General features: G+C 33.5%; 2 protein-coding genes across 3 annotated transcripts; both read right to left on the reverse strand.

The window, feature by feature from the left end:
* Positions 1-3,688: 3,688 nt before the first annotated feature.
* On the reverse strand, positions 3,689-21,102 carry LOC127252452 (nuclear pore complex protein NUP160). Of its 2 annotated transcripts, none has more exons than XR_007839087.1 (28): positions 20,750-21,102; positions 20,522-20,654; positions 20,175-20,442; positions 19,763-19,823; positions 18,519-18,676; positions 15,801-15,883; positions 13,623-13,727; positions 13,434-13,531; positions 13,043-13,163; positions 12,189-12,371; positions 11,782-11,974; positions 11,105-11,673; positions 10,133-10,295; positions 9,534-9,808; positions 9,255-9,442; positions 8,472-8,548; positions 8,031-8,374; positions 7,570-7,638; positions 7,170-7,488; positions 6,946-7,071; positions 6,673-6,781; positions 6,514-6,585; positions 6,238-6,370; positions 5,584-5,691; positions 4,865-5,005; positions 4,355-4,528; positions 4,164-4,255; positions 3,689-4,066 (listed from the first exon to the last, which is right to left on the reverse strand). XR_007839087.1 is itself a non-coding variant. In XM_051276627.1 (28 exons), the coding sequence occupies exons 1-27, from the start codon at positions 20,938-20,940 to the stop codon at positions 4,214-4,216; spliced, it is 4,503 nt and encodes a 1,500-aa protein (XP_051132584.1). In that variant the 5' UTR covers positions 20,941-21,102; the 3' UTR covers positions 3,689-4,066; positions 4,199-4,213. The 2 variants fall into 2 exon arrangements, 1 of the variants encoding a protein (XP_051132584.1); XM_051276627.1 differs by having other exon boundaries at positions 4,199-4,255.
* A 3,800-nt stretch (positions 21,103-24,902) lies between these two features.
* On the reverse strand, positions 24,903-27,844 carry LOC127252589 (probable alkaline/neutral invertase F). Its single transcript, XM_051276828.1, has 4 exons — positions 27,230-27,844; positions 26,217-26,654; positions 25,251-26,141; positions 24,903-25,154 (listed from the first exon to the last, which is right to left on the reverse strand). The coding sequence occupies exons 1-3, from the start codon at positions 27,743-27,745 to the stop codon at positions 25,284-25,286; spliced, it is 1,812 nt and encodes a 603-aa protein (XP_051132785.1). The 5' UTR covers positions 27,746-27,844; the 3' UTR covers positions 24,903-25,154; positions 25,251-25,283.
* Positions 27,845-27,930: the final 86 nt, after the last annotated feature.

Raw genomic sequence — 27,930 nt, forward strand, 5'->3', positions numbered from 1 at the left:
GTACGTAAATTTGTTAATATTAATATTATATTGGTTTATAATAAAAAAGACAATTGTGTGACGTAAAAATAATGATATTTGTGTAATATATTAGAAGTTTTAAGGATATTAATTATGTTAGTAGTACAATCACTAAATAAGAAAATTGTATTCGGATAAAAATGAAAAATAGTATCTTTTCTTACGAGACAAATGGACTATTAATATTTATCTATCAAATTTGATAGGAGGTACTCAATAGAATTATTAATTATTTCAATTGTTAGCTAATATATGTGTTAGTATATAATATATATATATATATAGAAAGATAGTAGGTATGTATGCATGATATATTTATATATATATAGCTTGTGTTTATATTTCTAAATATATATATAGCTTGTGTTTATATTTCTATTATGTATAGTTACGTTGTGTGTTTACTTGTACAATTTTTCATCTAATTTTATTATTTTAATTTTTTTTTTCTAAAAATATTAAATCAAATATTTATTTTCTATTTATTATATTATATTAAAATTTATTTTTACATTTAAAATATTACATCAATACATATTTATATTACGTTTCAAACAATTATTTTAATTCAAAATTTGACTATTAAAAAAAAAAATCAAAATTTTACGAGCAAATACATGTTATGATATATGTAAAGGTATATTTATTGTATATAGTAAAATATTATGCAATGAGCCAGATAATGATGAGTGAGGAGTGAAGGAGAGAGACGTAGACTAGACAGGCGACAAAAAATGAGAGGTAAATAGTTTTGTCCTTTATTTCATTCATATTTATAGGCAATTCAGAAATAAAATTATGGCAATCAATATGCACTGTTCAAACACACACTACATACATTTATTCTATGTAAAAGCATCTATTGTACACGTAATTCTTATGTGTGTAACATGTAAAAGTTTAGGTTGTCTTCTTTTTGGGATTTTTTTTTATTTTTTTATTTTTATTTTTGGTTAGTTTTTAGAGAAAATTGTTTTGATCATGTATTGTCCGGAGTAGCATATCAAAAATCATTTAAGGGTGTATTTGTTTGGGAATTGGATTTTAAATTCACTATTCATTTCATTTTTTCTCCCCCAAAAACATCAAATCAAACACATATTTTTCATTTTTTATATTATACTAAAAATTAATTTTACATTTAAAACATCACATAACACCTATTTATATCACATCATACAACTATTCAAATTCAAAATTTTTACTATTCAAATCTCAACTCAAAATCCAAATCCCCAAACAAACCCACCCTAAGATTACATGTGAACATATCTATTTGAGAACTATTTTAAGAATTATAATTGGATTTTACATTATATTAGTTTCATAATTTTAAAAAAAAAAAAAACAAAAAAAAAAAAAAAACGGCAGGATCTCCTAGGTGCAATCAGTGTCAAAGGCTATTTTTTTCCAATCCAATACAAGATTTAGTTATTGTGGGATTATAATTAAAAAAAATAAAATAGTTTCTTAATTTTTATTATTAATTTAAATAATTATTTGAGATGATATTTTATGAACCATACCAACTTGTGAAAGTTTATGGAAAAAGATTTGAAAATAGAAGAAGTACAAAGTGAACAAAATTTATGGGTGTATTTGGTTATGTTTCACAAGTTTAAAATTACGGGTGTTTGGTTATATCTATTAAAAATTAATATTTTATATTAAATTATTAATTTTTCTGATAGAATAGAATATAAATATATTATATATATATATTAAGAATCATATAAAAAATAATATTAGTTTGGAAGAACAAATCCGAACGAAGTATGGTTTAACAAATAGATTTTTTATATATTTTTGAAGAGTATAATATTAAAATTATATTAATTCATTATTATGATAATATTATTAAAAATCATAATACTATAATTCTCCTTTTTCCCACTTCGTAACTATACATTTATTTTATGTATTTATATTTTTAATGATAGTTTGTAATAATTTTGTATGCAAAGATAGTTTTATATATATAATGTGTAAAGTGATTGTGAGATTACTAATATAAATAATTATAAAAATGACAATATTTGTAATATGTAATGTACATAATTACTAAAATTAAGAAATGTATTTTTTTTAACAATTAAAAATGACAAAATATATATTTACTGAGAGAGTTATTATTAAAAATCATGATTAGAATTAAATTTTTGGCATTTTTTTTAGAAATCTGACTAAATAGATTTTATTTATATAGTTTACTAAGATTTGTATAGTAAAACAAATATAGCCCATTGATTCACATCCTCATTATCTGTCTATATTTTACGAGTTGCTGACATTATTGAAAAAGACTTATATATATATATATCTATATAAATCAATTACATAAAATAAGTTATTATAATATACAAAAATATTATTCTCTACGCCCTAAAAAACTTTAAAAAATTATAATTAATAAATAATTAAGAAATATATTATTAAACATAATTATGATATAATATAAATAATTATAACTTTAAATTATGATAATTAAATTAATTTAAATTTTTTTAAAAACAGATATAGAATGTAAAATTTATTATATAATTATTTAAAAAAAAGAAAAAAAAAACATTGTGGAACTCTAGAGCTGTTAAACAAATCAAACCGCTCGACTCGATTAAAGCTCCTTCGCGAACGTTAACGAGTCGAGCCGAACATAAACAGGCTCATTTAGTTAACAAACGAGCCCGAGCTTTATTCACAAATGTTCGTTTAAATAATATATTCATTATAAATATTATATATACATATAAAATTATAATTTATAAATAAATAAAATATTAATATAAAATATATAAATAAAATAATTTAAAATTTTCTTTATAATTTATATATAAATTTAAAAAAAATAAGACAAACGAGCTCGACCGAGCTTAATCAAACCTAAACGAGCCGAACACAAACACGAGCTCAAACAACAAAAAAATTCTTAACGAGTCGAGCTCGAACACTACGAACGAGCTCGTAAACTTAACGAACGAACACGAGCCTTGTTCGCGAACGTTAATAAACACTTAAAATTTGGCTAGGCTCAGCTCGGATCGTTAACAGCTCTACTCACATCCATAAAAGTTTTAACACTTTATGTACTATGGGAGAAGTACATACACAAGAATATGATAAAATTGAACGGTGACTGATCTATTGGCGCATAGCTTCTAGTTCTTCCTTCCTAAATATACAGGTAATGTATCATGACATGTAAATTGACAACGACATATATATTTATATAACAAGAATACAACACATGTAATAAATACCCCACATTACACATTCTCTTTTCATATTCTTTAATTTCTAACCAAATTTCCAAACCTCCAATTACCTTTTTTATCAGTTTCCGTACAGAACTAAAGTGTGCTAATTTTGCCCAACAAAGAAAGCATTATAATTAATTGAACACAAAAGATATTAATAAAACACACACACACACATATATATATAATAGAACAGCCAACAAATACTATATGAATTGTTTGCATGTATTATCTGTATTAACTAACCCCAATCAGCCCCCTAACTAACATGTCCGTCGTCCATACACCATAATTTCAACGTTGCCTAAAACAAATATGGTCAATAATCATAAGGACTAGCCACAATCAATCCTGCCTGTCATGACAAAATCAATACTCTACTACATATGGAAATGTAATATAAGATGATAAAATCAAAAGCACAAAGCACATCGCCCAATAATAATAAGAATGAATAATAGTAAATTGTATCAGCCCCAAAGGTCAATTATTACCAATACCAGTTGGTAATTAGTCATATCATGCTCATAGCCAATAGAATTAGCATATCATCATATTACACCCCCCCCACTCACTTCACTTGTAAAATAAAAAGACTATTTCTCAGCTCTGCCTGCACCATTGCATTGCATTGCATACACAACAAAAATGTAACACAGCAAAGCAACCAATACAAACATGAAATACGAATACTGCTTACTTGCCCATCAGGGTCATCTTCATATTGCCTTCAATCAGATTTAAATAAGGCAAACGAGCAGACAAGTGGATTCGGATCGATTTTTTACTTTCTGCAAGCAACAAATCTGGTAACGTTAGCTGAATTTGATAGTGGGAGTTGATTAAAGCATTTTGATGCACAACAGGGTACCCCAGAATGGATGAAACCTGGAATGGAAACACTCATAGGTCTACGAGCTTACACCGGATATGTAGCTCTAACTTGCTGAGGATCGAATATCATCAGAGTCCACTTTCAGCTGGATTTTCAATAAAGAGAGGAAAAAGCGCAATGGTTCATTATTTTTATCCATGCATTATTGACTTGATAACATATGTAAAGGAATTATGTAATGTACCAGATTGAGGTGGTTTAACAAAACCCCATGCAATAACTTTTTCAGCTTTTCACTCTGATCAATCCTGTGGCCCACTTTGATTGATTCCTCAAGCATGCACCACAGGCGTTCGATTGATGTGTATGGAAACCACACAGCAAATGTCTTTTTACGTCTTATAACATCAGCCGGTCGCTGCAGGTAATATATTCAGTAAGTACCCAAAAATATAATGACACCGAATCAATGCAATCAGCTACTGTTCTTTCTTCTTAGTTCTAAAAATTACTTAAAACTGTTACGCACCATAAAGCATGATCATATATGACTCCCAATTTGTACCAAGGTCACAATCGGTGTCTTTTATCAATTTTGGGTTGTCTTACTCCTTCACATTAATTAATTTTGTTTCTAATAAAAGCGAACAATATGGCATGCTGAAAAGAGGATCGAAAGATGGAAGGAGCTCTGGAATTTACAACAATTTTCTAAAGTTCAACATGCAAAGAAGAATATGCAGACACAACTTACAAGTGCTCCCAAACTTTCCATGTACTCAACCAGCAAATTAGTAGCCTCTGCATGTCGACCATAATCAACATACAGGCGGAAAAGGGAAGCTGGATCGGATTCGCCACCACTCATTCCAAAACCACTCCCACTCCGATCACCCTATGAGAACCAGTAAAGAATTAGAAATGGCCAAAATTAACTGTATTTGGTAGTGAGGAATGCAAATATCAAAAGAGCTATCAAGAGGTGCAGAAGCTATATGGGCCATTGCTAATTACAGGTCTCAACTGACATTGAAGGTGATATAAAATCTGGAAAACACATCCCTTGGGAACGTTTTCAATCAGTGATTTAACAAAATTAAGTGAGGACAAGCCAACCACAAGACCAGTTTATTATGCTGAAATTTCTTTGAAACTCTTTTTTGCGTCAGGCGTAGAAATCTACTGGCACTCATTTTACATCCTGACATGATGCAAAAATTCCAGCTACTCCAGACAACTATGATTTGGGCTTAAGCCAACAAACACACACCCCCGATAAAGATCTGCTTAAGTGAAAATCAATTTTACATGATGGCTTCCTCAACTTGACTCTTATTTTCTGTAGCTAGAAAAGCATTGTCCAATACAGATGCTTTAATATATTATAGCACTCTTACCATCAGAAGCCTGAGAAAAAAGTGAGAGCTTCTAAATACTAATTATGTTATGAGAAGATGGAACACTAAAGTTTACCTTGAAGTGTCGAACCAACCAAAGCGGCAGCTCAATTTGTGAATCTGCTGAGAGAAGAGTTCCAGCAACTATTAAAGGCAACCTGGGATGAAATAGCCTGTATTTATCCTGCAATTTTGAACCAGTAATATAATAAACACCTTGGACACAGAAATAGTGTTTGAAATTATTGACAGCAGCAAAATACTTCCGTCTTTAATACAACTAGTACCTCAAATTCAAACAAAAATTAAAAATGAAAACATAAGGGAGTCGAAGATAATACAATATGTGGAAATTGAAACGCATTAAGTAGGAAGATGAACACCAATTTTGTGCCTCTTTCAAATCCTTCACAGTTGAATCAAGAAAATTAAAATGCTTGTGCAAAGAACAGTAAATGTACATATACAAGGTAACATACAGAGGTTCTAACTTCCAACAAGATGCGGCTAAGAGTGCTAGAGCAGAGCACATGAAATCATAGTCTCATAATCATTAATTTATTGGTGGAAAGAAACTGAAATTATGAATAGAACATATAGTTATAGTCCTGACAGCATAGACTGGAACAATAATAAGCAAACAGTAAACTATTTTCTAGGGAAAATATATATTGCAACTCAGTATGGAATTCTCTTAAGGCCAAAAAAGAGGGCTTTAAAAGATACGGACAAGGTAGAATTCAAGTGTCTCCCAGTGGCCACTGCCCTCAAACTGTTGCGCAGTTGTAGCTGCATCAAGCGAATCATGAACTGCCTCATCTTCTGATGAAGTCAACAATAACCCATACATTTTACGATTTTTCCTGAGAAAAACAAAGACTTCCGTTTCAGTGGATTTACAGAAATATCCAGAATCTATGTCTAGGTATAGATAAGGGATAAACAGTACAGAATCACCATGCAGTTTACAGGCTGTAACAGCAGCAATAGACGTATTTGTACTTACCCATACATTGATGAGATTTGTCGGCTTGGGCGGCATTTCAATGCCATTGCAATAAAGACTCTTTCAAGTTCCCTGAATTGTGATCATATTGGCTAATAAGAAAAACGAATATAATTAAGGTATAGCTAAGAACATGGGTCCAAGAAGACAGTGCATAACCTTTTAAGGCCAGAACCCTTCCAAAATTTGAGTATCACCGTGAAGGCCATATCATATGAATTTGATTCAACCAATTGATCGATAAGCTCTGCTGATGGTTTCTCAGTTCCTGATAATTCAGCAGTTTAGTTGCATGGAATGGATTTAAAAATCATGTCCAGCAGAAGATAAAATCAAACCATCATTAAATTGTAACACCAAATTAATTACATCACATAAACAATTATCCTTCAAGAATGGTAAGTTCAAACCAAAGTCAACATACTATCTTACCAGAAAAAGTCCACTTGACACCTGCCAATGAGAGTACATATTCCGCCGATGTTAAAGTAAACTCCTTTTCAAGTTTCTCAACATCTAAATAAGATGGTCGCTTTTGTGGCGAGATATCATCAGTAGCTGAAGCACAAGACAGGGAGGTGATAAGTGATTTGCATAACAAAATTACAATGAGATCAACCATTAACAGAAATTCCATGTAAATGAATATGCTTTACATTGTCCTTGCTCTGTAATCCTAGCCCTTTTATTTGGATAGTTTTCTGTGCCAAGTAATGTTTCATCAACTGGAGAGTCAATCCAAGCGTACGAAGGATGGACAAGCTGCAGAGAATTAACAGCCGCAGCCAACCCATTTAATCTCTCTTGCAGCATAGAAGACCTGGTTTGGTGGTCTTTCATGGTTGATTCAGCTCTCAACCTCAGAGAATACAAGTATATGTAACTTGCAGCTTTACGCCAGTTCTGTCTATGCATCTCAAATGCATAAAGCAACTTGAAAGGGTTTGGCTTCGTTGAAATATCAGTCCGCTCTGCCTGCAAAGCAAGTTGATGACATCATCAATTTACTGTAGTAAATCAAATAGATTGAAATATGTCCAAGAAATTATATCAAACCTTCCAGGCAAGCTCTCGCTCTACCTTGTCAGCTAAACCAATTAATGGCAACTGGCCATTACATAGTATCTGCAAACAAGAGGAGAATTAACACCTACCATATTTAAATGGGCAGTATTCAATGTTGAAGTACATAATATAATTCAATGTTATGCTCAAATCTCAAGGTAGCTTATACTAGAACATATGTCTGAAACTTGGCTGATGCAAGAGGTTTGAGATCACAAGAATCATAAACCTAAAAACCGGTATAATGGAAGCATACACTCAAGGGGCACAATAACAGAAAGATATGGACTTGGAGCAATGCTCTAATTCTAGAAATAAGATTCGCAGCTTTGATATTTGTCTATTCTCTCTGCAACCCTCAAAAAGATTGTGATCATAAACATAACACATGCAATGGACATAATAGGCCTGGAAGAAAATCAAACATGGCAAACAAAAGAATGGAAAACCACCTTAACTGCACCACGTTCATAGAGCACAAAGACAAGACGCCTCAAGCTTATATTCTTGCTTTCCTCATCTGGATTTGAAATGATTGCACAATATGCATCATGGTAATTATTGAGATCCAAGGTGAATTTAAATACATTAGCCCAAAGCCGGCCCTTCACAGTAGTAACTGTTTCCAGAAAATCCTCACTGGAGCTACTATTCATAGTGGAAAGAGCTTCATCTACTTGCTCAAGCGCAGCTAAAGCAAATTGGCAAGCAGCATCACTCAAATTATATTGTTCAAAAAGCTGCATCACCCATTGGTAGTATTGGAGTTTCCATTCTGCAACTGAGGCAGAAGTGCCTGTTGATGGAATAAATGACTCAGAAAAGAGAAAAACTCACAAATAACTCCAGAAACTGCAAAACTTAACAAAATTATGATTAACAGAATGAGTAACTGAAGTCAATTCGCAGCCATCCTGCTTCATGTGGCAAACTCCGCAAAACTTCAGAAGATCCCTCCACTGATGCAGCTCTGCATAAAGAATATAAAAGAAATGTTACAAGAGATTAACATTATTTTTGTTTTATACAGTTGATGGTTGCCATTGAAATTTTGATCCCAAAGAGAAGTTCTATGATATTACCTTTTAGACCATCATTTTACAGAATGTATTCAGATAAGTAGATGTAATAATGAACAAATAGGATCCAGCCATATCAGCCTACTTGCACAAAAATGTCCCAATGATGGGTAACTAAATTGAGAGAATAAACCTATGGACTTTTGCTTGTTTAGTCATCCACACCCATACTCATGAACGAGAAGTATTAGATTAATCAAAACAACTTGCACAAAAATAATCTTATCTTTTACATTAATCATATATCAAGTTATTAATCATCCAATTAATATCCTCTATTCAAGCTGTACCTATACATCACCGAACCTAACTATCACCACTAAAACCCCTATACATCATCAATTTATTTTACAAAATTATACAAAAAACTCAATAATTAAATTGAATAGGTCTCACTATTATACATCACAGAAATATAAAATCAGACCCAAGTAACCATAATTGCAAACTAAATAAAGTGATAAGCATAAAATGTGAAACACCCTTAAATTTTGGACAATTAATTTTATTATAATGAGATAGGTTCTATTAATTTTTACACCTCTGCATTCAAATTCTATAAATGTCATGAAATCATGTCTAAAGATCTTTACAAACCTGAAGAAACAGCGAAGTGCTTCCCCAACCTTTTTGTCCTTAACTGGACCGTGCAACCCATGTTGTGTCTGAGCGACAAGACAACATCCAAGAAGATGTAGAAGTACAGACAATTTGTCATCCACAGACTGTAGGCTTCCAAATGTTTTCTCCTTGCGCGAATATGCATCCACCAAAGCAAGCAAATACTAGGAAAGAATAAAACACAGCAACCTCAGAGCCCTGTTCCCAAAACAGAACATAAGCACCAGAGTAACAACAGAAATAAATGCAAGAAACCTCTGTGGCATTGTACTGGCCATGTCTAAGTAACACCAGTGCAAGATCAATTGCATTGCTGAAGAATACGGAAGAATCATCTGTGCTTCCCCAAATTATCCAGCTGGAAAACTCTCGAGTCAGGCTAATTAGAGTGCTGGGATGTTGAAATCGATTGGCGGGAAGGGTCCTCATTTGTCCACAAGAACTTTGCATGCTCAATAAAAGGACATATGCCAATGGATATTCGCATTTCCCAAGCTTTCCATTCCACAATCGCTTGTCCACATTGCTGTCTGACAAGAAACAATTAATAAAGCATGAGAAAGGAAACAATGTGGAAGTAGATTGAGCTGTGCTCAAAAGTAAGCTATAAAGCAGGAGAAAAGCAACTTGAGTAGCATATTATCCATCGTCACTACATGACTAACAGCAATTATGTTTGACCAAAAAAGAAAAGCAAAAAAGCATAAAAACACTGAATATAGTGCATAACATCAGCCATAAATTAATAAACCCAAGGTAGAAAAATTAGTTTATCATTCTGGTAGTGAAAAGATTGTCAAGCTGCCAACTGGATAATAAGTAAATGCATATATATATATAGATATTGGACCTACCAATTTGTAAGGATGATAGCTGATAACTAAAATCTTCAATTGCAAGTGATTCTGAAGGAGTCGTCCCAAAGAAATGGATGATGTGCCATTCTGTAACAATTTCATGAATCATCGGAATTAACTCAAGTTTAACTTTAGAAACATCCTCCTGTGACATGTTAATCTGCAACATTAAAATCAAAGTCATAAAAAAGTTTACTGAAACTTTCAGAAATCATATGAAAAAGGAAGATCCCATTAAAGGTGCTTTTAAAGAACAAAATAGTTTGAAACTAAACACAATAGATAAATAATTTATTAAATAATATACAGGGGTATTAATCCCATCCAGGGAGCATTGGAGAACAAAAATCTTACAGGATTTAATACATGATTTCAATCTTTCAACAAAATCACATAAAAGAAAACCTTAACTCTCCATGGTTAATAAGTGACAAATCAAAATCAGTTTATCAACATCCATTAAAGGGCTGGATGAATTTGGAATTCAAGAGAACCAAGTATAGAAAATAGAAACCCTATCTGAAAAATATAAACTGAAAAACAAGTATACTCTAACACCAATATATATATATACATATTTATATATAAAGATGAAAGGGGGCACCAACTTTCTCAGATATGTTTCGCAAGCATTGGCAGGAAAATAAAGCAGATCTGCTAATCCAGAACAGAACATCAAAATATTTAGTGGTCAATAATAAAACATAGATTCTTTTTCATACTTTACTATACATCTTAACCAAAAACATATCATTAAACGCAATTTGCATTAAGCATCCTAGTGTAGTGGGTCTTCATATTTTATAGAGGTCGAAAATACAAGTTACATTGTTCAAGGGCTCATGGTTAGGGGCTTCTACCACACAACAATATAAGTCAATGAGAACTTTTTAAGCCAACCAGGTGCCAAAAAATGTAAAATGCATTAGGTTTCCCTAGAAATAAAATGTAATATTATATTAAACTTACCTGCCCGCTGATGCCAGTCATGTAGCTTAACAGCATTAAAACGTCCAATACAGACTCAAACATCACTTTTGAGATTTGAGAGACAGACTGCACTATTGCAGAATAATTTACCCCCAGAATTGTTTCAGCATCGACATTAAGTACAACTTTTTGAGGCACTAAAAAATTTAAGTAGCTCTCGACCACATTCAAAACATTGCTCCATGAGTTAGCTTTCTGGCACAGTGCATGAAGTGACAAAAACATATTTGCGGAAAATTTTCTTAGGTTTTTATGATTTGACAATTCTTTCTCCCAAGCTGTATCAGCACCAAGTTCAGATATTCGTACAGAAGTTGAAGACCCATGTCCAGTTTCTAGGACCTTAAGAACACGAACAACAACATCCTCAGGTGACATTTGAGGTGTTTTAACAAGCAACTCATAAAATACAGCCGATGAAGCCTTGCCCAGCTGCTGGCTTACACTCCTAACACATTGTAGTAATTCAAATAGAATCTTTTGGTTAAACTTATCATCAGAGAAAACCAATCCAGGGCTTAAATAACTGTTTCTCTCTTCAAAAGAACCTGGAAGAATATAAGTTGAGAAAATCAAGTATTGAATAAAATGGACAGGTCAAACATATGATTCTAAAAAGCCCAGGCTTAATTGACTTCAATACAAAATCAGGTTACCGTAGATTATATGTTCAGCATCCTCTAAGCCACGGCAGAGAGAGATGGTGTTGTTCCGAACTACACCAACTGCACCCGTAGATGGATCCATCAGAAGACCGCATGATGCATTGTACTTGAGCCAATTATTAATGTATCGGGAACACATATTTTTCCAACACTGAAGAATGGCAACAGGGTTTTCAATTCCACTCTACAACAGAAGAGGCATTTTATAAGCTCCCAATACATTCTTGAATATGTATTCAATCCAAGTAGAAAGACCATAAAGGAAACTAAGCTTAGAAAACAAAAAACATTGAAAGGTAAAGCATTGTGGTGTCACGTCTACCATGCAGTTCCACCACAACCACAAGAAAACCATCATTTTAAAATAGTTACTTCTAACATGATGTCCGAAAAAGTACCTGATGTTCAATGATTGACAAAATCTCAGCCTTCAGACCACCAATAGTGAAAGAAACAAACTCTGAATCAGTGAAATATTTGTTATAATCTTCCAAAGTTCGCCTCAGCACAGTTCCACAATATACCCCAGGAAAAAGCAAGACGCGCATAAAAACTGAAGATATAAATGGGATGACTTCCTCCTGCAGAAGAATGTGTTTTAATATACCAAATACATTTACATGCAGGAGAACTAAATATACTCGTAAGTGTAAGTTAATGTGTTTAATGAACTTAAACCTCACAATCTAAGAATCTAACAATATACCATTTCCCAGTACTAAAATAAACCATGCAGCATTATCAGTGAATCACAATCTCTGTAACTTTTATTTCCCTCAACTAAATAAATACTCTACCTGGTCAAAGCTCGCAATTACAGTTTAAATAGGACAAAATAGTAAGGGCCAGGGGGTGGGTTTGACGGGGATGAAATTTCACCTAAAGAATTCGAACTGTCATGCACTCTATTATTAGATTTTTGAAAGAACAGTGTTACAAACAAAATAAATAAACCAAGTAGCCTAGGAAGTGTCTTTTGGCTGTATTTAGCTTCATTCCATCTCAAAACTTCACATTGAATTTGGTAGTTTCACGTACCAAACCCATTAGCATGGCAAATGCAAAAAAACTTACCCTTATCTTATTAACAGGAGACTTAAAAACATCAATTCACATGAATATTTTCTAATTTTAATCCTTCTTCCAACTAGCTCAAACTTTGTGCAACAAGATTGCATTTGCAGTTGGATGAATAGAAAGGATTCATAATATATAAGAGTATAGGCAGGAGAATAAATCAGTAATAGCACACCTTTGAAGATGAAAATGTGGAATGGGCAAGCCAAAGAAGATCATCTGGAGAATGCTCAGAACTTTGAAATAGCAGGTCGGCAATGAAATTTTCTTGCAAAGCATAGTAATGTGATAATCCCCTACAATAAAAATTTTAAAACTAGTCAACATGGAGAAATAGCTTGATAAACTCCTCAAAATCAAATAAAGTGATGAGTGCTACAGGAACTAGCTTTGTTCAAACCATTGCAGAGTCTGTCCAAGGAGAACTAGTGTGGAAGGTCACAAACAAGTCATCATTAAAAGTAACAAAAAGATCCAAAGTACATCAGAAAATATTTATCTAAAATAAAAGTAATCAGTAAAGGCAGGATCTAACAGAGAAATCCATCTAGCATTGAGTGGCTTACTCTGTGGTATCATCACAAAAGAGATCCTGCATTATGAGTCCCTCTTCTTTGAGAATCCACACTTTGTCCGAAGTAACTTTGACATCAATAAGTTCACCCTTAAAATTTTAAATAGCAGACTTAATGAAATATTTTGAAACAAGCAGGTGAATTATAAGCTGTACAAAGAAAGATAACTTGACCAGTTACCTCTCCCAAAGAGATTTTTCTTGAAGAAGTCTCAAGTGACAATGGTACTCTATTCCCCACATGGCAACGAAGGCAGTATAGAAATAGTGTGGCAGTGCTAACTTCCTTAACAATTGGACAAATAGAAACAAACATCTTACAGTTACTCATATTGTCTGTGTATGACTAATAAAACATTAAAGGGGGGGAAAGGATGAAGAGAAAGATAATCCCAAACTAAAAATGTACCTAATTTCAGTGAAGTCCAAATGAAAAAATAGTCAATCAAAATATGAAATACAAGAAACTATAGAAACAATATTCTTATAGAATGTGAATCAAGCATCTTCACAAAGATATAACCACAAATATATTGTGCAGCAGCTGATAATGGAAACAAACGATTCTATAAATGTAATATCCTTCTGTCTGGTCTAATGCAGAGTATCACAGAAACAGATGCAGATGCATGATGAAAATGTTTCAGTCCAACAACATAAATTAGCTCTCATTTATCAGTCTTTGCATGACACGGAAAATAACACCAGACTACTTAGCATCAATGTCAGGATGATCATGTTTCACCTTGCTGTCTACACTCTACAGCCACTATGAATATAATGGAAATGGCTAAATTTAAACCACTGCACAAATTTAATGCCCCGCATCATGAATTCCACCAAGACAGACAGGGCAATACATGTTATGCTCTCTAACACAGCTTGGGAATTCTATTAGGGAAAACTATAAAAGAGAGAAGAAGAAAGATTCAACAATTCACATTTACAACCACAAAACTGTAACCACTGGTTGCAATCTAGCACACGAGCGCAACACAAAATTTGGAACGTAGAGTACTATTATTTTATTATGAGTTAGAAATTTCATTTGGATCAAAGTTGTTCAGTATTGTTCCATAAATTCATGCAGCAGTAGCCCACTATAAGGACCAAACCCTCTCTCTGACAGAAGGATTCCCATGAATTCATTGTGTTTCCAACCCGCTAACTTTGGCAAAGACTAGAGAAGATGCATTTAGAAAATTCTTCCTCAATTAGTTAAGAGGATGAAATTGGCTGCAGCTTACTCTTGCTCCATGGGTAATTAGCTAATCCTTCACAAACTTCTCTTTCACTTCTTGCCTTGTGTTCTTATGCTCTCCTTTTTGCTTCAACATTCCATCTTATACATCCTCTGTTGCTATTTTAGAAAAAATCTTACTGTCGATATAAAGCAGTGAAAAAACACAATGCAGTTTAACCATGAACCACTCATCAAACATGATGTCCTAGATTTGGCATTCATGAATTAATGGACCAAATTTAGATTGTGCTTGGACTCTAAGACTTTGATCTTCTTGCAAGACAATTGTTATCAAGCTCACATGGAACAAAACCCCTTTCCACCATCATATGTACAACATTTATTATTCCACTCAACCACAAGAAAAATAGTAGTTGCACATCACAACTGTCACAACTCACAATTTCTCTGTAGCTTCTAAATCTGCACTACAATGATCTGAAACCTCAATTTCAGCTGACAAAATCATTTCCTAAGAGCCATATCACCAAATAGAAACAACCATTTGACCAGCAGCTTAATGAAACCCCATCAACCAAAATGACAAAGGCTAAAATATCAAAATTTGTACATACTTATATTTAAAGTTACATTTCATTGAAAATAAAATAAAATAAAATAATAATAATAATAATAATAATAATAATTAAATATACTTGGTGTGCAAACTAAAAAATTTGCATACATTAACAAGGGAAATGTATCATCATTTATATATAGTTTTCTAACAATCATACACAACGACAGATTTATATGATAGGTGTGAACAAAACATACATGCATTAACATGATATGATCTCCCTGTTTAAAATGAAGGTATTACGCAATCACACCCTATTAATATGATCTTATAGAGGGCCAAAATATCAGGCAAAAAAATGGAAGAAGAAATAAATCTACAGAGACAGAGTAAAGAACAAATAGCTGAAAGGTCTATTTACGTGTCAGAACTAGTATGTAGGCAATCACCTTTCCATGACTAGGACATCAGTAAACATAGAAACCGAAAAAATTAATCATAATTTAATAGAAAGGAAAATAAGCATGAGAATTAATACCAAGCAGATTAATACTAGTTTAAAAAAGAAAAATATGTGGTCCTTAACTGCAGCATACCAGATTTTCTTTATGTAGCACTGCAAACGGAATTATGTCAATATTGTTAGCAGTCTCACCCACCCACAAATTTATGAATGCACCTGAAAACAATGTGTGGAGAAAAAAAATGTTCGTTATAACTTGTAATGTACGATAATTATAGCAATCAAGTCACTAAAGTTCCTAAAAGGATAATGAAGAGAAGCTAAAAGTGTGTTCCTTGAAATATGATGCTCATAGCAAGATTTTTATCAAGCCTAAAAATTACCATTATTTCTTTCAATGACTAGTCTTTCACCAACATGACAACGACATGGTAAAAACTAGATTTATTGAGGGAAATGGATCAAGGAATACTCGATTTTAATGCTATAATTGTTCTTCATGATGCCCTAAATGCATTACTATCAATGAATTATGTACCTACAAAAAGCAAAATGATTAGGCAATGCCACCACAAAGTACATCACTTTAATTGCTGGAAACCAAGTTGCATATAATAGGACTTGATTATATGGATATATATTCCATTACAAATGGTTACTGTGTTTCAAATATAAGAGAGAATATACATGTCTAAGTGTAGCCCTTTAGACATTTGTGTATAATGGGAAAACTAAGTAACTATATTATCGGCATCATATCTTCAGCTCTTATAATTCATTGAAAAATCAACAGTAAATAAGTGAATATTGTTTTCATATTCCCCGAGGTAAGGTTACAAAAATATGGGAGTAATAATCCTACCCCAATTCAACTCTATCTCCTCTCTACACCAATGTTTTATCCATGTAGACTACACTCTTCAAGCTGAAGCATATAAATTTATCATGCCCATCTTGTTATCCGTACTCCATTTAGTGCCTTGGTGACTCTACATCAAATTTGATATTTAGACTTGGCATATTGTATAGACTAGAGATTAACTCTCCTTGGAACTTGTTTCAAATATTGATTTTTTCTCATTCAACTACTTCAGTTGTGCTACAACATCTTTCAAACAAGCAATGGAACACATAATGCAAAACCAACATATTCTAAGTATTAGCACTCTCCCCTCTTTCGCATTATGTGTGACACAACACAAGAGGGTCATACACAATAGCACAACACCATTTCACAGCTTCATAAGCACAATAAGTACGTCACAAGAGATTGAGTATGCAAAACCCGAATAAGTCTAACATATTCTTATGTCGAGATAATGCGGTCCCAGGGGGGGGATGCAGTTGTAACAAATGACCTTTTAAAGATTTTTCCGAAAGTGTCAGAATCAAATATCTTATGTGCCTAGCATACCAAATAAAACAAAATAGCACAAAGCAAGCACAATGCCAAAAATTGGAACCTACCTCCAAAATGAAAATTGTTCCAAGTGATTGCTAAACCTAAATTCTCAACCAAAGCAACCCAACTTTCCCAACAAATTCACCTAAAAATCTAACCAAATGAAACCCAAACGCACGGAACAGAAAAATCATCCCACAAACACAAAGCCAGGAACTAGAACAGGATGCAACCATGCAGCCATTGGCTCTCTAGTTTGGTAGAATCGAACAAAGGGGAAAACAAATCTCATAAATCAGATAAACCAATAGTAGCCTAAATAAAAACCTGTAACCCAAATTAGAGATCAGTGTGACCCATATCACAAACCCTACCTAAACTTGATAGAGGGTAAAAAATTCTCTCAATTGTGACCCCAATATCGAATATAGGGCATAACAAATTGCACAATCAGATCGTTCAACTGCAACCCAAATAAGAAACCCTACCCAAATTGAATGAAGTGCAAAACAACTTGCACAGTCGGATCACCCAACTGCAACCCAAATCAGAACCTAAAGCTAACTGCAGCCAAATGATCTAAGACATCCGAACTACGCATAGGAAACCAAAACACCGTTGAGCGGACTAGAGCATAAGAAAAGTTGGATCAACCAATTGAACAAGCCCATGCAGAAGATGAAACTAACAAATTTGGGGATGGTGACGAGCATCAAAGCTCACAGGGGGAGATGAATCCGACAGTGGAGATGGAAGCAGGACAGTGAAGAGACAGTGTTATGGGAAATTTCTCTTGAACAAATGGGTGTACCATGCTTGCACTTCCAATGGTGCATTTTCTGTTTTTGGCAGGTCAATGATGGGTAGGCAAGTCAACAGGAGAGATGAGACTAAATTAAAGGCATAAGTAGGATGTTACTATGCAAATCAGAATCGGCTTGCCAAATTCAAATACAAACTCATACCCAAATAAAAAGATCCTGCCCAATTCCCCAACCCAAGCAACCATTATAAAGTCTAATGCCTTTCACTAGGCAATCAGGAATTCAAGATATGATGGCTCCGATAACATGTAATTATGTGAATATTATTCTCCATGTCCCACAAGGTAAGGTTACACACATATATATTTATGTGAGTTAAACCTCTCCTAATCGGATATCTCCTATTAGTCTCTATCTACACGAATGTTTATCTATTTAGTCAACATCAATCATTCAAACAACCATCAAGCCTCAGTGGTAGGTGACATGTAGACATGGAAACTTATGTTTAAGATGGATAGGAATGAAACAAATAAAAATGACTGAATAGCATTTTAAGCAAGGAGCTTGAAAGAAATTTTTTCAAAGCAAGTGTAAGATCAAAACAGTAATCATTAGAATTTACAGAGCAAGTCAAAAGGTCATTTTTGAGAGATCAATATCAGAAATAAGATGGGAAACTTGCCTGATGGTGTTGGGATGGTCATTGCATGACTGAAAATTTTACTACGGCTTGAGAGGTCCCAAACTCGAAAGCTTCCATCAGAATGAAGCACAAAAAGCAGCTTTCTCTGTAATACATCTGATAATGCTAAATCCTGTACAGCAGCTAGCGTCGGAGACCTGGATAAAAATTGATGAAAACAATTATAAGAGAAAACCATAATGATTTTAATGTGGTTCTAATCCCATTCATAGTTATCTGAACAGTGATTTCCTAATCTTGTTTGTGACTTCCAGATTTCACCATAAACAACAAAAGAATCAATGCCGGCAGTATGCTAACAACTATTTTGATAGAAGTATTACGACACTGAACTGATCAGATTATCCAAAGAGTTTAACCGAACTATATAATTTCTATAAAATGAACTGCTTTAAAAGAAATTAAAATCAGATCACACCTTCTTCTCATTAATTTCAAGAATACATCCATAAGCATACATTTATAGAATCTATTTAAATATCTCAACTTGTTTGTCTACCAATTTCTTTCACTTCACTCAATGTAGGATGACAATCTTCAATAAGCATCTACCTGGTCTGTACTGACCAAGATTTATGCCAGTTTTATCCCCTTTATCATTCCATCATCATATGACATATTCTTCAACCAATCCGAATGGCATTACTACAATTGATAACACCTCCTTAATTTGTGTGCTTATTATACAAATGCTTAAACAATCTAAGTACATAATGGTAAACAATAACTAGTAAAGGAGAGGAGAAAAAAAGACTTCAGATAGTTTAAACAAATATCATTCCCTACCATTCTAACAATCAAAAAGTTCTATCAGAAGTTCCCCGTTTATTTAGAAGTAATAACTGCATTCAATAATTATATTTAGATTACTTCACTAAGCACCACACCAGCAGAAACATTAATCTATCAATATAGCCACAGTTATTGTCTATTTTCCTTGGTCTTTCATCTACACAAATAAAAGTGTCTTCCTCTCAATAAAATTATGAATAAATAAAATAACACTGCATTCTCAAGATGGAAAGAACAGAAGAAAGAGATCATGAATGAGCATTTACCAAGACAAAAAATGAAATGAAAGGTTACAGGACCACTGTAAACTCCTTGTAAGGAACATTTGAAAATCCACTTACATATAGAATCAGTGTATGCTCCTCCAAGAGAAGATCACAATTAGGAATGCAAAATTCCTTAACTCCAAAAAGATGAAAAAATGTAATTACCTTGACAATATACCCCATAGCCTCCCAAAGCCAGCATCATCCCGTAACTCATAAACAAAGCCTTTATTTGACGAAGGAAAAAGAATGAAGGTTATATTTAACAAATAAAAAACACTCATACGTTAAATAACACCAAGTTGATGGCAGCAATATGAATTACAGATACAAATTTTCAGCAACTATCATAGAAGTAAGATATTTATACATTTTTTCTAAAAACATTCAGGAACCAATATATTGGACGTCTACAGAGAGCTTTGGAATTTATAATGATAACTACGACATGATTACGACCTCTTTTCATTCTTCTTCATAAGAAAAATACAAATCTGATACTTGATAAAATTAAGTCTAAGAAATAAAAATTCTGATACCCAAACAAAATACAATAAACATAAACCCTGTTATAGACCTGAATTGCTTGGGTCAAGTGTGCCGAGCTGGAAAAAACCAATAGATCCATCACTCCTCCCAATCAACATACATCCTTCTGCAGCTGTAACTGCTGTTATTGTACCCCAACCAGGTTGAATTTGTGTATTGTACTCAATAATGTCGTCAGCGGAGACTTGTGAAGAAGTTCCATAATCAAAAATTTTTTTTAATGTAATACAGTATGCTACCCCCGAGATTGTCAGAGTATAAAGCACAAAGTGATTTCTCGAAACAGAAGAGTTGCTCTGCATGCAATATACAAAATAACAGTGACACAACAATCTCAGCAACCAAATATTAATACACTTAGGTTATAGACAAAACCTCATCTCTGTAGATAAAAGCAAAGGGGAAAATAGAGTCAGGAAAGATGAGCCGCAGCCCACTCCTCGACAGTTCTTTAGAACTCGATAGCTCGATAATCTCCAGAAAATTTGGCTGAGCCTTACTCGTTTTCCTGTTGAGAGAAACAAAAATGCAATTGCAAGCTATCCATAGGTAACTATCCGGACCAAAACGGAATCCAAAATTCACACGGCAAATTCAAACTACCAGATAACATAAGTAGGTGAATCTCCAATGGCGCAGCAGGAGGCGAAATCCTTGGCTACTGAATTTTCCAAGGTGCTGGGTGTAGAACCTGAAGAAGACGATGGTACGGAGACCTGCCGCCACTCGATGGAGTCAGTATTGCGTAACGGAGCCTCCATCCCTGCCATTCGCCATCTACTAGAGCTCCCCATTGACACTGCCGGAGTAACGAGAGGTGACCGGCGGCAGAAAATCCGGCGTAGATCGCGAAAATTTGAGAGTAGAGCAGGCAGCAGCAGAGAAAGCAAGGAAATGAAGGGGCGAAGGGTTTTTGGGAGGGAGAAATGGCGAATGGCGAGGGGGTTTTCGTTCTTCAAAATGACTAGGGCGTGTTTGGCCAGCTGACGTGGATTAAATGGATTTGTTCATTTACTTTTTTTCTCAACGGGTTAATTCAACATAAAAACTTAAATTATCGAATATTTATTTTATTTTTTTTTTTTCCCTAAAGTCTATTTTTACATCATTATATTTTTTTTTTAACTTCAAAATTCTATTTTTATTTTTCCACAAAATATTAATTCACATAATTACTAAGGGTGTGTTTGTTTGAAGGATTTTGGAGGATTTTCACTATTCATTCAATTTTTTCCCCCAAAAACATCAAATCAAACACCTATTTTTCATTTTTTATATTATACTAAAAATTAATTTTACATTCAAAACATCACATCAAACCCTATTTATATCACATCATACAACTATTCAAATTCAAAATTTTTACTATTTAAATCCCAATCCAAAATCCAAACCCCCAAACAAACACACCCTAAATTTATTCCAAATTTTCAACATGCCCAAATTCACTTGCCCTAAGGATTTGTTCCACAAAAACCACATAACCGTTCGTCCTTCCGCCCACAATGACTCCCCTCCCAGGCAAACTTAAATGTGTGTTTTAAGTTAATATTATTCTTTAATTTTAATTTTATTTTATAGTATAATTTGCTTATTTTATTGTGTTCTATATATTTTTATTTATTATGTAGTTATTTAGTTTGATTATTTATTTTGAAAATACTTTTATTTATTTATAATTAACTTAAATTAATTTTATAGAAGAAGTAATGTTTTTAAAATATTTATTTTTTTGGAAAAGATAAAAATAAAATAAAAATTTTTTTGAATAAATTCGATGTTATATATTATTTAATTAATTAATTTAATTTATATTATTTGTTAAATATGTTTGGTTTAGTAAATTTTACTACAAAACAAAATAAAATAGGTATTGATTGTTATACGATAAACAAAAATGAAAAATATATCAATTAAAGACAGGTAGACTAATATTTAATTTATGTGTTATATATATATATATGTATATATATTTAAATTTAAAATTATAAGCTTAGGTCGAGGACTTCATAGCGACATCTCCTGTGTGGCGGTTGGTGAACGGAGGAACGGAACGAAGAGAAAGAAAAGCAAGAGGAAGAAGGAGAAGAGAAAGAAGGGGTTAGTGGCGGCTGCGTGTTGAAATGTTATTAGGTTAAAAAAAAATTAATTAATTAAAAAATATATTGTTAATTTAAATTATTATATATTAATACAAATAAAAGATAATTTAATTATTTGAATGAAGTCGAAAACCTCCAATGTTAATGATAATTAAAAATGTTATTTATATACTACAACTTTAGAATCTTTTAGATTGATAGCACTCGTGGGAATAAATTCAAAATTCTTTATTTTGAAAAAATTAATAAATATTATATTTAATATAACTTAAGATGTTTTTAAAAATTATTCAAATGTTTAAATATTAAATTTAATAGCATTTTATGTTATATAATAAGTGTAATATATAAGTTGGTAATTATATATATAATATATGTATATGTATGTATATTGTAAGTATATATTATTATATTTATCTTTGCATATATATTAAATATGATATGTTCTAATCTAATTAATGCAGTGCAGAGAGAAGGAGCAGGGGGAAGACTAAGTGTGGAGAATTGATTTCATTTCAATACATCGTGGTATACATATATATATATAGGTTTTCCAACCAATCACAAACATCCACACCTACGGTAAGTGTATGCCAACGAAGTGCTACGTACTATATTTGTGTACAACATTTTAGAAATTCAAAATTATTTAATTTAATTAAATTTATTTAAATATTTTCGCGACCAAGGGCACAAGACTCTCACCTTTGTATTATAAATCATTGGACTTTTATTGTATTTCATTGGTGTTTAATTTTTCTTTTCTTTTTGACGTAGGAATCCGTAACTGATACCAGGCAAGTCACACTAGGTGAACCATATGTGACAGGTGATCTGAGGCGTCGAGATTCCATTGAACTTATGATTTTACGGTCACACTTTCAAACCCTACGCCACCAGGTCATTCCTTACGTGACTGGTATTTAAGTTATTGTAAGGAGGTAAAGTTTTTTTTTCTTTTTTCATACACATTCACACTAGATCATTTCCGTTTTATAACCCCTCGAATGGGGATGCCTAACCATTTTATCTACAAAAAATTATTGGAAAGTTAGTTACCTAACCTTATCCGTTTAACCTTGACATCCCTAATGCATCTTGAAAATTTATTTTGGGCAAAGTATAATGCTTGTTTAATTAATTTTGTCTGTTTGACCACCCATAAGGGGGGGAGGGGGGGGGGGTGGTGGTGGTAGTAATTAAGTGATGTTAGTTTGGTCAACAACGGGGGATTTGTGATGGACGATGATACTATGCTTGTAGTTGGAAATGATGTTAACGTGCAAGAAAGAATTGGATAAGGGAATAAGTGTTTTATGTGATTTTATAACAATTTAAACTTGTCAAAATATTTTTATTTTATTGTAGGTGTGTCTTTCAAAGTTGTATCATTTTTTAAATGACTTTTAGATTGAAAAGACACTGCTTTTGATTAAGTATTTGAAGTTTTTCTCTTGAAATTGCATAGACAGAGTTGGAATTTTTTTTTCACAGAAAATCTGTTTGAATATTTGATGTATATTTTTCTCATTTGCCGAGTATTTTAGGACTGAGTTCCTCGATTTAATCGGAGAAGAAGTTAGAGCTTTATAATTCTTTCGTACAAAATATATTTTTTTAAAGGAGTTAAATTTTGCAATTATATCATACCAATCTTATTTAAATCGATCTTAAATTTCATGGTTTAATACATCTTAAATTGATAAAAAAAATTGAAAAGATTTGTTATAAGAATCACCAGTGTAGCTTAATTTTAAATTTAGAAGTGCAAGGATTCACAAAATCAAATTTTAATATTTATTAAAAAATTACTCTAGTTTGTTAATTTTTCAGAATTAACACTATATAAACATTTTAATTATTTGTGTTTCTTAACAATACATTTAGAGGCAAAAATTAGTATGAATTTATTCATAGTCATATATTTTTTAGAAAACAAATACTATTATAGTTTAAATATATTTTATAGTAAAATTTTTATTGTTAAAGAATATTAATATTGATATTATTACTAAAAAGTATTCATATAATATTTTTATATTTATTTCTGTATAAATATATGTATATATATATAATTATAGGTGAACTTCACTTCTGTCCGACCTTAGTATAAAACTCAAGGCTGGGCTGTACTACGTGTGATTCCATTTTGATCCTGTTGAAGTATAATTATTAGAGATAATGCACATATATTAGCCTCTCTTTCATTATTGTTGTTATTATTATTATCAGGAAAAATATCAATTTTGGTCTCAATATAATCAAAACTAATCAATTTTGGTTCAAATATAAAAAATTCATCAATTTTAGTCAATTTTAATCTATTTTGGTCCATCGTTAAAAAATTAATAAAAATTGCTGACGTTGACATAACGGAGGTGACGTGGTCACTGACCTAGAAACTACACGGCCATATACAATTATATACGGTCATATTGTTACACGACCATGTATATATTCAACGTATAATTATACATGACCTAAATTCAAAAAATATAAAAAAAATATAACAACAAAAAACGAAAACAGAAAGCTACATGGCCCTGTAACAAAATTTATCAATTTTGATTATATTGAGCCCAAAATTGATTTTTTCTTTTATTATTATTATTTATTATTATTGATGTTGTTATGATTGTAGCAAGAGGCTGCAATACTAGTTGTTTCTGGTTCTACATGTCTTTTAACTAGCTAGGTTCAAAGGGCCACCAGCTACCTCAGCTATAAAAGTAGATGCAAATGCAATGCAAGATCAAACTGATAAAAACATTACTGAATTGTATTTGCCTCCCCCTTTTACTTACCTGTTTATTCATAGTGGAGTCTGTCTTTGTACCAGCACAAATCTCATGACTCATGTAGCAGCAGTAGTATGTTGCAGCGGCTTCAGGTTGTTGGGGCATCATCTTAACACCAAATATGCAAACAAAATGAACAAATGAATTAATGATAAATAAATTCAATTCAAATTTAATTTTCAAATGAAGTCATGCCAGGCTTACTTGTAGATCTTCTTCTTCTTCTTGTTCTAAGTTCTAACAGGTCCATGAAGCAGATCTAGTGAGCCTTGGCTTTGCTATCTTTTTGTCCTCCTCAAGTGATATAATGAGGAGATTCGATGGATTCTCAATCATCAGTTTTGCCACTAGATACCCTGTTACGGACCAAGTCTGATACTTCCTTGCCTGTTTTCCGATGTACCGCCCGTGCATCCCGTCGTAGTACTCCGGCCATCCATCTTTCGCCAGCCGCTGCTCCACCAGCTCTATCGCTCTCTTCGCAATCTGCGGCCTCCCTGTTTTGATGCTCGCCGCCGTCAACAGCCATATGAGCACCGGCCAAGAACCACCGTTGTGATAACTCCATCTCGTGTTCTTCGGATCGCATCCAGTTACTATCTTCCATTCATGTCCTTCGAGTGCTGGATACGCAATCTTTAGGGGCATTTCCCCGATTAAGTCCTCCCATCGCTCCTCGATCAAATCCATGATTGCTGTAGCCTGTTCCGGCGTTGCTAAACAGCTTAGAATAGCTATGCAGTTTCCGACCAAGAACCACCTAAAATCCATGCGCGCCGGGCTTACATTTCCGATGAAATAACCTCCTCTTAAGGGCATGAACTCGAACACCCAATCGGGTATGGATTCAGGAATCACATTGAATTTGTTGACAGCAGTGTGAGAATACTCCTCAGTTTTGTAGCGGTAGATGTTGTTGAGTTGAGTGAAGTCGAGCCAGTAGTAATTCTGTATATGGTAACTCAGAGCCGTGATACGCTTGTCGATTCGCTCGATCAATTCCTTACCATCATGTTCAGGTTTCAGCAATTGTCTTGCACACCTCAATGCAAAGAAGAACAATGCCTGGATCTCAATTGGATATCCATAGATCCCCTGCAGATCACAAGTATCTAGAAGCTAATGCAAATTATAAGTGAAAATTGACAGTGGCAGAAGTGAAGAGTTTACCATCCGCCTGTCAATCATGCTGCATCCATCTGCACATAATAATGTAGGGAATGTGTCGAATCCATCCGACAAACAGAGGTTAAGTATCAACTTCATTCCTCTTTGCACCTCGGGCAATTCTGACAACGAATAATCGTGCGTGCATTTTGTGTATGATCGGAGTAATATTATCCACCAGAAACCAGAATCAACTGGCGCAACTCTTCCGATTGCAGAGCCTCCGAAATCGGCTTGTAGAACCTCCTTCTGACGGATAGGGTCTTGGATAACCTTGAAGCTGGCTGGCATCACGCCTTCCCCAAGTGTAAAGTTATCGATTCTCTTCTCCCATCCCTGGAGGTGCAGAGTCTTCAGCAGAAAATTTTTTACTATGTCGACATCTGCGTCGGTCTTCATCAGGCACGCCAATCCACAGGGAACGAAGTCTCTCACAAAAACCTACCAAACCGACAACTGTTAGAATTGCAACAATGCTAAGGTGAAGTTCTGAATACAAACAAGTCAGTGATGAAACAGAGAGCAGCAATGGTAAGAAAGAGAACTATCGAATACAATATCCAAAACTTGAGAAGCAAGAGTCACCATGTACATAACTTGCATAACCAAAATTGTATATTGTGTAATAGGAATCATAACTTGATGATCAGGTGCTTCTCAACCAGAATCTGAAAATTAACCAGGAAATGCTTCTTAAGAAAGACCTCCAGCACTTACATCACTATTGTGGAAAGAACTAGTCAGATCTACGCTAAAATAAATGAAAATGATGTTTAAACACATCGTATAATCGAAATAAGCCATTCTAATAAGAAGAAATGGAATGATTTTGATATGAAATTTAAGTACGGAGTAAAGAAGACCCTAAGTCTTATCGTCGTCCCCGGTCATCCATTTGCTTCACATCAGTTTCCAAAAGCGAAAGATAAACAGATAACAATGGCTAATAGAACTAACGAATCGCAATATGTATTCAATAATAATACTAAAAATAAAATTGCATGATGCATTACTACCTGATTATAATTCAAGGTTTCACCTCCTGTATCAATGGCGGCTATTGTACCTACGCGCTGTCCTTTAAAGTAAACGTAGGACATGCTAAGCTGCTTCCACGCCTCATCCATGATTGACGTATTTGAGCCATTATCTGCTCCACCATTCTTTCCGGAGACACCGTTATTTGTATCCAGAAGATTCTGCAGACAAATCCCCACGCTAGGAGACGGTTTGAGAATGGAAGACATCTTGTTAGTTAGCGCCACATCCGAGTCTCCGATCTCCGCTCCTCCACCACTGCAGGCGAGACTCGGCGACGCCGTCTTACTGTTCGTTTTATCGGTCAAGGAATTGTCGCTCTTGTCGCCACCGGTTGCTGAGATTTCGGAATCCGACATAAAACGCACAACATCGCGGGTGATGTTTTTCCAAGCATCGTCAAAAGTTTCAATAGGTTCCATTAACGGAATCTCCGGCAGAGTACTGCCGCAGCAATCATCAACTGGAAGTTCTTCTAGCGGCGGCGGAGTCATTATGCAGGATCGAGATGAGACGAAAAAAGAGGAGAGAGCAGAGACGACTGTGGCTGGAGTTAGTGGTGAAGAGGCAAATGGTGGAGAGACGTACGGAAGTGAAGAATATTTATTCATGCAGAAAGCACTGCACGGACCTGGCTGGGTACATGATAATGCTCATGAATTGAAGAAGTTATCTATGG

Source organism: Andrographis paniculata, unplaced genomic scaffold (genome assembly GCF_009805555.1).
Source record: "Andrographis paniculata isolate CXL003 unplaced genomic scaffold, ASM980555v1 Contig46END, whole genome shotgun sequence".
Taxonomy (NCBI): domain Eukaryota; kingdom Viridiplantae; phylum Streptophyta; class Magnoliopsida; order Lamiales; family Acanthaceae; genus Andrographis; species Andrographis paniculata.

Bases quoted from the DNA above. Each gene is read 5' to 3' on its own strand.
- LOC127252452 (XM_051276627.1), bottom strand. From the start codon at position 20,940: ATGGGGAGCTCTAGTAGATGGCGAATGGCAGGGATGGAGGCTCCGTTA. The intron at 15,884-18,518 runs GCAAGTTTCCCA...CATTGTTTTCAG, and splicing joins GACCATCCCAACACCATCAG to GTGCATTCATAAATTTGTGG. The intron at 7,489-7,569 runs GTTTGATATAAT...CTTGCTTTGCAG, and splicing joins AGCGAGAGCTTGCCTGGAAG to GCAGAGCGGACTGATATTTC.
- LOC127252589 (XM_051276828.1), bottom strand. From the start codon at position 27,745: ATGACTCCGCCGCCGCTAGAAGAACTTCCAGTTGATGATTGCTGCGGC. The intron at 26,655-27,229 runs GTAGTAATGCAT...TCGGTTTGGTAG, and splicing joins AAACCTTGAATTATAATCAG to GTTTTTGTGAGAGACTTCGT. The intron at 26,142-26,216 runs GTAAACTCTTCA...TGTGATCTGCAG, and splicing joins GCATGATTGACAGGCGGATG to GGGATCTATGGATATCCAAT.